The sequence below is a fragment of the Hypomesus transpacificus genome, chromosome 3 (genome assembly GCF_021917145.1).
Source record: "Hypomesus transpacificus isolate Combined female chromosome 3, fHypTra1, whole genome shotgun sequence".
Taxonomy (NCBI): Eukaryota; Metazoa; Chordata; class Actinopteri; order Osmeriformes; family Osmeridae; genus Hypomesus; species Hypomesus transpacificus.
This window is the reverse complement of record NC_061062.1, coordinates 9591210-9603382: the sequence shown is the minus strand read 5'-3', so window position 1 is coordinate 9603382 and position 12173 is coordinate 9591210. Positions and strand designations below refer to the sequence as shown.

General features: G+C 42.8%; 2 protein-coding genes across 2 annotated transcripts; one reads left to right on the top strand and one right to left on the bottom strand.

Moving 5' to 3' along the window:
• Positions 1–666: 666 nt before the first annotated feature.
• On the bottom strand, positions 667–5551 carry utp25 (UTP25 small subunit processor component). The gene is made up of 12 exons (XM_047015316.1): positions 5400–5551; positions 5031–5070; positions 4694–4868; positions 4264–4539; positions 3975–4063; positions 3441–3851; positions 3075–3291; positions 2650–2852; positions 2239–2421; positions 1980–2089; positions 1274–1519; positions 667–1161 (listed from the first exon to the last, which is right to left on the bottom strand). Exons 1-12 carry the CDS (start codon positions 5498–5500, stop codon positions 906–908), a joined length of 2307 nt encoding a protein of 768 aa, XP_046871272.1. The 5' UTR covers positions 5501–5551; the 3' UTR covers positions 667–905.
• Positions 5552–9016: 3465 nt separating this feature from the next.
• tmem151bb (transmembrane protein 151Bb) lies at positions 9017–11244 on the top strand. The gene is made up of 2 exons (XM_047016774.1): positions 9017–9094; positions 9835–11244. The coding sequence occupies exons 1-2, from the start codon at positions 9017–9019 to the stop codon at positions 11242–11244; spliced, it is 1488 nt and encodes a 495-aa protein (XP_046872730.1).
• The last annotated feature ends 929 nt before the right edge of the window (positions 11245–12173 follow it).

Here is a 12173-nt window from a genome sequence, read left to right as displayed (position 1 = left end):
GTTGCTACCGCAATTCTCAACCGCAACTGATTCACTTATGTTCTTTGCTTAAAGAAAAGCGTAAATAGTTTTGCCAAGCGTCAGTCTGCAGTCTGCTGGCCAATTGCTGCAATTGCATACGTTAATAATTAACAATAATGTGTGGGGAAGCGAGTTTAACAATAATATACTGATCCAGCTTGTTGAATATTCGGATCCAGTGAATAGAACTATCACGTGCACAATTGAAAAATAACTACTCGAAAAAATAACACTCGCACTAACCTGTTTGGTAAACTGCCTCTTATTCATTTTAAAGATTCTGCATGTAATTTTTTCTTAAGGGCACAATTCTATTGAATATGTACTGCTTTGATTAATCTGTCAACTGTGACAATATTTTATTAACTAAAAGGAAAAAAACATAACAATTAAGTACTAGTCAACAGATCCGTAATTAGACAACATTGTCAGTCAGTTTTCTCACTGCAAAATGTATGCTATCAGCTTCGATTGTTTAGCAGTGACTTAAGCAATGATGAACTTCAGTTTACAATCCTTAGCATGGCAAGCTACAAGGTATTTTCTTTTCAGGCGTGGAAAGAGGGACACTGACCTGATTTAAGATTATGTATTCTACAACATTTGCAAGGGCATATTCAGGAACTGAAACAGTCACACGTTGCACATGTTTATATTTTTTATGAACAATGGTTTTGTGACAAAGCAGAAATCGAACAGGAGAAAGACATAACATTAAACAACCTTAAAACAGTGAATTTAGGACATGGATTACCAATATCAAAACAGAATCTGGGCCTAACAGATATGGATCAATACCATTTACAGTTTATTAAATATGAAAACAGTATTTTTCACTATTATCTCAGTCCCACCGCCTCATGTCCCTCCCCATCTCAAAGACGTCACGAGACTTTGTCCTCCTCTCCAGTGATAAAAAGGTGAACAGCCTTCTGGGACTGCAACATCTGAGCGGCCCTCTGAGCCCCTGTAATGGCGGCAAGGCGCTGGGCGTCGTAGCGGGAGTACAGAGCTGTGCATGTCCAGCTGGCCTCCTCTCCTCCCCCCCCCGCTTGCAGCATGTTACACACCTCACTGTAGAAGTGTGGGTAAGTTGGCAGCCCATAGTAAATCAGGTGCTGGATTCCCTTGATGGTGTATCTAAGGTAGGTCGTGGAGGACGATAAGAGCAGAGTAGAACAGAGCATTGCTGTTATTACCGCCATATTGTATGACATCATAATAACAGTATTGACCAACAATAGATATTTACCTCTTGTAGAAGTGGAAACGTTCAGTGAAGAGGAGGAACTGCTTCTCTCCCTTCTGGAAGAAGTGCCTGGCTCGGGACACCTCTGACTTGGTGGAGTACTCGCAGATGCTAGAAAAGTTAACCTCCTCCTTCTTCATGTAATTGCGCAGTCGGACATAGTCGAAGTAGGATGGGACGTAGATCAGGGTGTGGGACATGACCGAATCCCTGAACTGTGGGAAGACCTTGTCCACAAAGAACTGAAACCTGAGAAGAAAACAGAAAGTTGAAAGCTTAACAAATGAATGTCTTTGCAAGTTCATCATTTAAGTATCATTTAAAGCCAGGTCTTTAATGGAAACTCTTGCAATGTACATAGATGGCATATTGCTCTATAAATAAACATGCTGGATTGACTGATTGATGGTCTTCATTGCAATTGTGGTTTTGTAAATGATGTTGTGTAAGAAATCGCTGATGAAGAGCACATATGGGAGGAGCAGCACTACGTCCTTCCTTATCGCAATACCTCTTCCATACATACTCCGTTACAAACTTTGCGGAGACTACACAAAAGCGTCTTATATGGCATGAAAAATCCCAAATGCCCCGAGCATTGCCCATTTGACAGCAACGTTAGACAAGAGGGAGCATGGTCACACCCTTAAAGTGTAATATAAGTGTATGTTGCCTGTGATGAATTCCATCGGGTCCCCATGGTTCATACCTTGCATCCTGATCCATGAAGCTGTCCGCAGGGATCACCTGGAACACATGAGGGAGTTGGAGCAGGACCTGGCATATCGAGCCCGTTCTGGGAACATTCTTGATGGCAATCTGGAAAAGTATGTTAACAAATTAACCATATCTCAAGAATATCTCAAGAATTAAATAATAAAAGGAAAAGATTTAAGAGCCTTACACAGATCGTGGACAACCTAGCTTGAGTATGTTTGGAAAGTGTAACAGGTAAATGGGTTTCTTACCTGGCCATGGTAGTTGAAGCAGTGCTTTGTGAGAATGTTGTTGATCTGTGGGTCCTGGATGGTGCTGAACACCAGTGTCTGGCGGTAGTACTTGGCCCAATTGTTCAGGTTGGACATCCGCACACGGGAGAAGTCCACCCCATGGGAGTCTGAAGGCTGCAGGTTCAGGTGCTTCAACACATGCTAAAAACAGGTTATGGCATGTCATTAGCTTCTCTCAAAGTGATCCATGAGATCCTTGAGATAAGAGGAAGCTCAAAATAAAAACATGCCTGTTGCAACAGAATGCTGACTACTCTGATGCAGGAATATGATTAAAGTTATTTCACATGCTGAAATGATTTAACTGGTTGAAGATGACCTTATTTGATTCAAGCAGGTGAGGTCTGGTAATGGGGGGGAAACTCCTACCAACAGGTGCTCCCAATTCTGCATGAGGAAGATGTCGGCCTGGTCCACCACCAGCAGCTCAATGGAGGACAGGAAGTCAAAGTCTCGCTTGGACTCGCCCTCTGCCCCCAGAACGGTGCGTAGGCCCAGTGGCGAGGCGATGATGATGTCGGAAGAGTAGAAGGGAGCGTAGAGCCGTATGCTTCTCCTAAGGATTGAAACGCCTAGTCGGGGGTCAAAAGTTGCCAGTTACCAGACACAGAGGTGATGGTGAGGAAAGTAAATTACATTGAGTTCACTACACTATACACTGATCAAAACACAGTTATCAAGATCTTCAATGGTGGTAAAAGGGGACTTTGCATTTGGAGATCTATTAACAAATAAACAATAAAGTCGTAGGATTTTATGACAGAGTGAGATTACAAAGATGTTTGTCGGCGGACCTATCTTGAAGTGGTCGTCCACGTTCCCCGAGAAGATGGCGTGATAATCGTCCGGACGGACAAGGTTGGGGGGGGTGTCCCCTGGCTCCTCTCCAAACTCATCCTTAAACCTCTTCTTGTTGCTGACGTCCATCTTCTTCCCCTTGGTCTCCAGGAGGCTGATGAGAGTCTGGACCACCCTCAATGCTGAGTCCCGGAAAGGAACCAGGATCAGAACCTGCACAGAGCCATGTGGGAGGTTTAGACAGAGCCCAATGGACTACTGTTTAGACTTGAGATGGTTCAAACGGATCGGAAGGCTGTTTTACGACACAAATGTCAAGTCTACACAAGTAGTAAAAGATGAAGTCAGTGGTGTGGTCTAACCTTGGGCCGAGTCAGGCCCTGATCCCTGGGCTCATCCTGGGGTTCTGCCCCAGGTGTCGTCTTTGTTTGGCGCTCCCTTAACTGGGCATTGTGAGCAAGGACGCGGGAGTTTGCCTTCAGCACATGGTTGAGGGCATGAAGGCAGTAGGCACTCTGTACTTGTCGACCTTCGCTCAGTGGAGAACTCTCTGGAAAGTAAACATCCCTGTAGGAATCCATGAGGGTAAGCAGTTCCAGTTGAAGTGCGCTCACCTCCTCTGGCGCCCCCTCGGGGTTGGATGCCTGGTTTAGTAATCTCCAGTTGGGCTCCAGGACTTTGTGAAGGGCCAGGGGGATTTCACATCTGTCTTGGCCAATAGGGCCAAACGTATTGTGTGGTGTAGAACACAAGAGGGTGCCCAATCTTGGCCACTGTGTGGATAGAGTGGAGGTTTGGAGATATTGATGGTTAGTTAGACATGACTGGCACTCAAATGTTCATATACACACACACACACAAACACACACACATTTATTAACATGCGCAGACTGTACCTTAATCTGAATCTTGGTCTTGGTACCTAAAGTTATTTTCTTCACATCCTCCTCACTGAGCTCTGTGTAGAAATGCTGCATAAAATTGTCTGAAAACAAAATGTTCTGTCAGTGAAGAAGCAGGTTCAAGTCCTCGCATTTATCTTCAAACTATGTTTTTTTAGAAGCCTTTTCATGGTATTATCATGGTCAAGACTTCAGCATACACGTTTATTAAATACCTTTTCATTATATCATACCATAACCATAATTTGTTTCAAATTGGTTTAGAAGCCCAAAGGTTACTTACCTTCATGTTGCTGCTTGGTAATGCTCTCCTGCTCAGCAGGGCTCTCTTGCTCTCCCTCCCCTGAGAAGTTAGTCTCCAGACAAAACTGGGTTTCGTGCGCCTTGTCTGTGAACTCGTCTCCTGCCGTTGTTCCCTCCCCTTCAGCTGCCTGACCATCACCATTCTGCCCCTCCTCTTCTTCGCTGTCTGCCTCACCTGATGCTACATTCAGATCAGCATCTCTGTCCTGATGTTCCTCATCCTCAGCATTTAGCTCACTCTCTCCATCACTCTCTCCTTTGGGGCAAAACTCAGAGATGAATACTATGCAAGGTATTGTATTAATCATGTCGAATATTATTTATGCCAGGATGCTATTGAAACAAAAAGCAAATAAAATTGCTCTGGGTTCAACAAGCTGTACTGTCAGGGAAGCATTTAAACAACTTGCCTTCACTAAGTTGCTCATCATCCTCCTCTTCATCATCCTCACTCTCCTCATCCTCACTTTCATCCTTGTTGGCAGAAGGGCAAAGGGTTGACAGCAATTTGTGATAGGCAGATCTTTGCTCGGGTTCATCATCCTCATCACTTTCAGGATCGCTGGCTTGCTCTGGGCTGTCTGGCTGTGGATAATACAGAAGTTGTATTTTTGTCTTCATTTTTTGTGTAGTCAAGTCATAGCAAAACCTGAACACTCCTTTAATTGTTAGAGGGATTCTTGTGTTTAATGACTAGTTGAGACAACTAATTTTACATTTGGGATTAAGACAAAATAATCTACTTACCAGATCCATTATTTGGGTTTTCTCTGGTTTTTCGGTGACACTACAAAGAAAGAGTAGCGACGTCAGTTACTTCAGTGCATTTCTAACTGGTCTACCACGTTTGAGCAGGTAGATGAAATAATTCAAGAACCCAGCTAGCAGGGAACATCACCGTCTCCACGTCTGCAGTGTGTGTATGTTAGTGAGTGTCAAATGCAATTTTACAAAGCTGGTATTGGGTTTATATTCATTTAAACTCAATAATAATATCCTCAGACTGAATTGCACAGTATTAACTTACTGAACTACCATCAGTACTGTAAGTTGCGTTAGCTGGCTAGGTGCTCGGGTACCTACAAATAAACAGTGACATTTGAACCGTATGCCTACATGTCATGGAATGGATGTTCCTCTCCAAATTCTTTCAGATGTTTTTTATGCTTCTTGGACAAACTCTTGAAGAGTTCATTATTTTGCCTTCTTTTCCCCATCGTTGGTGGTGCAGGAAAGTTGATAGACACGCATGTGAGTGTTTACTCTTATTCTTCGGAAATGTAGTGAAGGCTCCGATCCAATGTTGAGGAGCATATTTTGCCCCCTACTGCATAGGAGGAGAGTGTGCAACAACGTTCCCAGGTCATGGTGGTCTGTAGCCTAATGGTTGCCTATTCATGTAATACTTTCCCTACGGCCTCAATTCGACCTGTTTTTGTGGTTAGATTTACACGCAGGGTATGCCCGACCCAATAAACAATCGAAACATGTGTTTAGGCCCACCCCCTCCCTCCCAAAAAAATCACATCAAAAGGGCCCCATGCACAATTTCTGTTTAAGGCACCCAAAACCCGGGCCGACTGTTTACACGCTTCGTTTAACACAACTCGCTGCATACCTGCAGACATTATGACAACAATGTGCATAATGACTGTAGGCCCTATAGCTAAAATGTACAATATTTCAACTATAATCAAAGTGATCAATAATCCAAATGCTGAAGATACTTCAACTATGCTTTTAGTGATAAAAAACAAAACTTTTGTGCAGCATCTTGACCGTGACTGGACCGTGACCTTTTTTAAGGAAGACATTTTGTTAGGTCAGAGCTAGCTCATCTTTACCTTACATCAGTGGTCAATGTCCTTGCATCAACAAACGCTAGGCTTCTTTGTGTGCGTTCAGCTCTGGACGAGACATCTATACTATGTAAATGTTGTTGTATAATGACCTAGATATATTATTGATCAGTTTGATATCAATTTACTGTTTACTTTTTTTTGCTGTTACCATAGCAGAATGTCATTTATTATTAACCATTTTGGTGTCTAAGATCCGGCATTTCGGCTTCCCTTTAACATGTTATGCGATTAGGCTATGGTTAAATTTAAGCAAAACATTGTCTAACCTTGCAACAACAAAAAAACAACCGTGCTGTGCTGGAAGGCACAGGGAACATGTCAGGTTTCTGATCAAATGGAGGGTACATTCTCGAAAGAAGAGAAAGAAAAGGCTCAAAGGACAGTAAGGTTTCGGGTAGCTTCAGCGAATAGCGGCCGTGTCCTTACAGAGGTGTTCAAGGAGGTGACATCGTCTGGGTCAGTGTGGGACTCGGGTGACTCGGACTGCACGAGCAACTCGGAGATTGAACGGGCGAGCTCGCCGCCAACCAGTGAAGCAAATGGGCACTTGAGCGGACTCTTGGAGGCAGCTCCGGATGACAGCGGGAGTGAACCCGACGACTTGTTAATGTATGCTAGTGTGAAGAGAGAGCGGCTCTTTGGTAACAAGCGCGTTAATATCTGCAGCAAGAATGGGACTGTACGCGGCGTCAGGAACAAGGTCAGCGCAGGTCAAGTGCTGTATAACAACCTTTCCAACATGTATGCTGTAAGTAGCCTAATTTATTTTAAAATGATACGAAGCATATATCAATCTTCTGCTTGTCTATCTAGCCTATGTATCTATATATCCATCCATCCATCCATCCATCCGTCCATCTACAAATGTATAGGCCTACATAGGGCAAAGTGTTACACAAATTATAAATGATCCTGATGTCTGAACCATAGTTGGGTCTGAGTTTCCCTCCGTTTTTGCCAATACAGTAAAGAAGTGTTCTAATTGTTTGGGACATCAACAACTATCACAAGCTAAAGTAAACTTGCAAGACTGAATTACAATGAAAGGTGCAGCTTCAGAGTGTATTAGCCCTGAAGGTAGACGGATGTCTTTTGCTCTTTGTTCTGATGTACTTTTTGAACACTGTGACTCTTGACACTGTTATGTAGCAATAATGACATTCTCTTCCTTTTACTTTGAAAGGGGAATCTACGTGGTGGCAACCAACATCTTCAGAGAAAAAGACCTTGAGATAGAGACAGCCTACTGAGGGCTGATGGTTAAACATATCCTATGAATTGAACACACTTTGGTCCCCCAAAATCAACCATAAAAAGTGTTCCCATTATTTTAAGTTAACGATGATCACCATATTGACCATACTTTATTCCATGTTATCATTTCATAATAATACTGATGACAAAGTCTAGATGGATTGAATTTTGGTCTAGAGGCCACAAAATATGTATTATTCCAAAAGTGAACAAAATACTTGTTAAAATCTTGATTTTAACAAGTATGCAACTCAAAGATGCAACTCAATTTATAGTTGTTCCAGTCAAGTGTCCCTTGTGGAAATTAGAATTAAACAGGTAGGCCTACAAGTTGAACGTATGATAATGAATGTGTGTTGAATTTTTATATAATTTTTAAATTTTGTAAGTACTTTGTAACTGCTGAATGATTAACTTTGCTATTGTTCAGTAATAACAAAGGCTTCTCTGTTTCTTCACATCTTTCCACCATTTGCCACCTGCTCCAATGGGCTTTTAAATGTTTAATGTGATGCAAGAAACTGCAAGAATGACATTAAATTAAGTAGATAAGAAACTATTTTTTGGCTTGTCCGTGGACATTTTTGGCATCAACACACAAAACAAAAAGCATGACACCCATTTTGGGTTAATTATACATGGATTATGGCCTACTTGCATCATTTTATCTGGTTTGAGATTGGATCACAATGAGGGAGTTCCCTCTCTGGAACCGTCCCATCACCACGTGTTCTACAACAACGCCCCTTAACCCGCTTACAATTAACCTGATACAGCTCATGAGCGCTCAACCCTAATTGGCAGGTCGGATCTCAATGTGTAACAAATTGCAACAAAAGGGGAAGTACAAGAAGAATGGTCTCACTCTAAAGAGAGATGCAACATTCAATTGTTAAATATGTTTTGATTTACCGTGATCTATTTTGCCGTTCAAGAGCCGTCAGAAAATGGCATTTCTGTAATCGCCTCTAAAGGCTGTTTAAGAATGCAAATTACCTTTTTTTAAATTTGTATGTATAAGCTCCTTCACGGCACGTATGTGTTCATCATGAGAGCTACGAAATTATTAGAATGAATTGGTGTTAGTTTGAGTTCAATGCCGAACATATATAAAAACATGTTTCCAAATCTTTTTTTGTTAATTTTACCCCGGTCCCTAGCCCGACTGTTCACTGTCCTTTTCCGAATATCATAGAATGTCGAATGTCGAATATGGAACCAACTTTACATCGGTGCTGAACCGACACACCGATGGAACGGCAAGGTCACCCTTTACTCAAGTCATGGGATCAGACAAAGAAGAATTACATTCCCATGATATACGGGACAAATGCAACTGTATTTCGTGCCATGCCTTCTCTTTAGTTTTTATTGATTGATATAGCCTATAATCCGTGCTCATTAGGCCATTATGAGTGTTTGAATTTCTTAATTCAGTGTCAGCAATTTTTTTTTACAGATTAGCTTGGTTGAAAACAACCTCCTTTTTATCCTACGAGATGATTTAAGTCAAAAGACTAAACGAGGTAGATGTAGCCTTTTCGCGCTGCATCATTAGAACAAGATAGTAGGCAAGCCTTGGAGCGGTATTCACACCCTTTTATTTTCGATGCCACCATGTCCCCTCCAGCATCGGCTGCAACAGCGAGTGAGAGCAGTACAACCACGGTCTTCGAGGAGGACATCAGAGAAGAGGTATTCACACTGTCTTGGCTTCTGGTTTGTGTAGACTGCAGAATTCAAATGCAGCAGACTATTCAATGCCTGGCAGACTGCTTGACAGAGTGAGTTGTTTTGCAAGTGGATTAGCCTGTGGACTGCTGATTGTAAAATGTACCATGCTACCTAGTCTTATTGTAGATGGTTCTATTGCACAAATACATTTTACTTAACACTATCTGACTCTTAAGTCATTCATCTGCAGCCCAAATCTCTATTATGGGAACGTTTTTAGGCAGTAATCTGTTCGTAGTACTAGTAGGCTACTGCTCAAATGTGCAGTGATGCCAAAATAGAGAACACAGACAATCTCCATTCTCACATAAGGTTTCTGTAATTAAACGTACCAGCAAAGAGCCATGAGCAAATCCCCACCCATGTTTCAGTATCTTCATTATTTTAAGATAATATAATTACCAATAGACGTTTCAAGTGAAATGCATTAAAATGTGAAATCATTGGTTTAATTGGGAGCTCCGGAATACAGATCAAAATAAAATGTACACATTTTTATAATAAAAATGTAGGTAATTGTTGTTAGTAAGTAAGTAAGTAAAGTCTTTGTCCAATTTCGTATTGATGTATTATCTATAAATTTGGCACAGAAAAAGACTGAAACATTCAAAGAGACCTAAAATTCTGAACACTGTTAAATGCCAAATTACTTATTTTAGTTCTGATTCTGCCTGTGTTCTTCTTTTTTCATGTTTTGACAGCAAAGGCCTCTGAAGCAGTCCCTGAGCAAAGCTCTGTGCCGGGAGAGCTTCTGGAAATGCCTGATGCTCTCTGTGCTCATGTACAGCTGCATAGGGGCCATGGTATGGTGTCATGTCACCAAGGTAACCCGACTCACCTTCGACAGTGCCTTCAAAGGGATGTCCATGATGTACCATGACAGCCCTTGCTCTGATGGCTACATCTATATCCCTCTGGCTTTATTGGGCATGCTCTACATTGTATACCTGGTGGAGTGCTGGCACTACCATGCTAAGAACGAGCTGCAGCACAAAGTGGATGTGGAGGGCATTTATGAGCGTGTGCAAAGGATGCAACAGTCCAAACCCTGTATATGGTGGAAGGCCATCAGCTACCACTATGTCCGCCGAACACGGCAGGTCACACGTTACCGTAACGGGGATGCCTACACAAGCACTCAGGTTTACCACGAAAGGGTTAACACCCATGTTGCTGAGGCAGAATTTGAGTACAGCCACTGTGGAGTGAAGGATGTTTCGAAACAGCTGCTCGGCCTTGAGAAGTCTGCACTCACTAAGTTGAGGTTTACCAAGTGCTTTAGTTTTGCAAATGTTGAGTCTGAAAACTCGTACCTCACCCAAAGAGCAAGGTTCTTCACTGATAATGAGGGCCTGGACGACTACATGGAAGCACGGGAGGGAATGCACCTGAAAAACATTGACCTGAAAGAGTATGTCATTGTGTTGTCTGACCCTGATCACAACCCCTGGTATCTGTCCCATTACGTATTCTGGGTGGCCTCCTTCCTCACGCTCTCTTGGCCTCTGAGGGTATTCACTGAGTGCCGCACAGCATACGTCCATTTCCGCGTCGAGAAGCTCTTCGGCGCGGACTACATCCCAGTGACCCCTTGCGATGAACGACCATACTGCCGCCGCATCCCCCGGGTCAACACCATCGACAGCACGGAGCTGGAGTGGCACATTCGCTCCAACCAGCAGCTGGTGCCAAGCTACTCTGAGGCCGGTCTTATGGACCTGGCCCAGTGCTCTACCAGCTTTGCCGGCTTCCGACAGAACTGCGAGCGGTGCCACCGGGCCATTAGCTGCTCCTCTGTGTTCTCCAGGAGTGCCCTCAGCATCTGCACGGGGGCCAGTGCACGCATTCCCTTCAGCTCCAGCCGCTTCTCCCTGGCTCGGCGTCACGGCTCCCGCCGCAGCTGCTTCTGGAGGAGCGGCAGCCTGGACGATCAGGAAAGCCCGAGCGAGAACACACGCTGCTTGTCCGATCAACAGGCCAATGAGAGCGAGGACCCACCTGACTATCAGGATGCCCTGTGCTTTCCCGTGCTAATTGTCCATTGCAGCGAGAACTGCCACAGTCACAGGTCCTTCCATAGGAATGGCACCTGCGTTGAGACTTCCTTATGACCTATAGAAGGCGAAATGTGTTCAAGTCTATAAAGGCAAATATGCTTTGATGAAAACTGCCCAAAACTATTCAGAAGATCCTTTGGTTTACTTTCTATCTATCTGTTGTCAATAATAGATACAATGAAAGTAAGTCTCTGTGGACTAAATACATCTGTGAAGGGAAGACTTCCATTGAAGATGCATACTAGCTGACATCCACACTTATCCAAGTCTTCATATCTACCTTCAGTGGACTGGTAGTACTGTTCTTACATGTATATAAACTACAGTCTCTGTGAAACCATTAAAAAATATATAGATGACACAGGAACGCAACTATTCCCCATTCACCAAATGATAAGCTAAACATTAGATTCGGAGTTCAATGATGAAATCAGTGATTAGCACAAGCCAGTCAAACATTTTACAAATGTTTTTTATACACACATTTAATTAACAAACATATATATGTACCAACTATGCTTTATTGACCTTTAAAGGAACACTAGGATTAGAAACAACGCCCCAATTATTGTCTGAACTCCCAGTCTTTCCTGCAGTTCGAGTCTGATTGATCCAACATAAGTCAAGGTGGAAGACATGCCTCACCAAATACGATTGGCTGGAGCAGGATTGCTGGAATTTAATGTGCATATAATATGGTTGGACCAAACGGTATCCTCCAAAAATTATGATTTGACATTCCACTGGCTGTAAGCTGTCTTTGTTGCAGTGACAACTCTCAGAGGGCTTCATTAGCTCACACAACATGTTTATTGGGGACAAAACCTTTACAGAGAAAATCCTACCTAGTGTTCCTTTAATCAGGTGGTAAAAATGTGGATTTTGCATGAAATGTTGGTATTTGGAAATTAGCCAATGTTATTCTCATTATATCTTGTGTATGTATAGAATGCTTACTAATCCAATACACTTAAAACCTGATG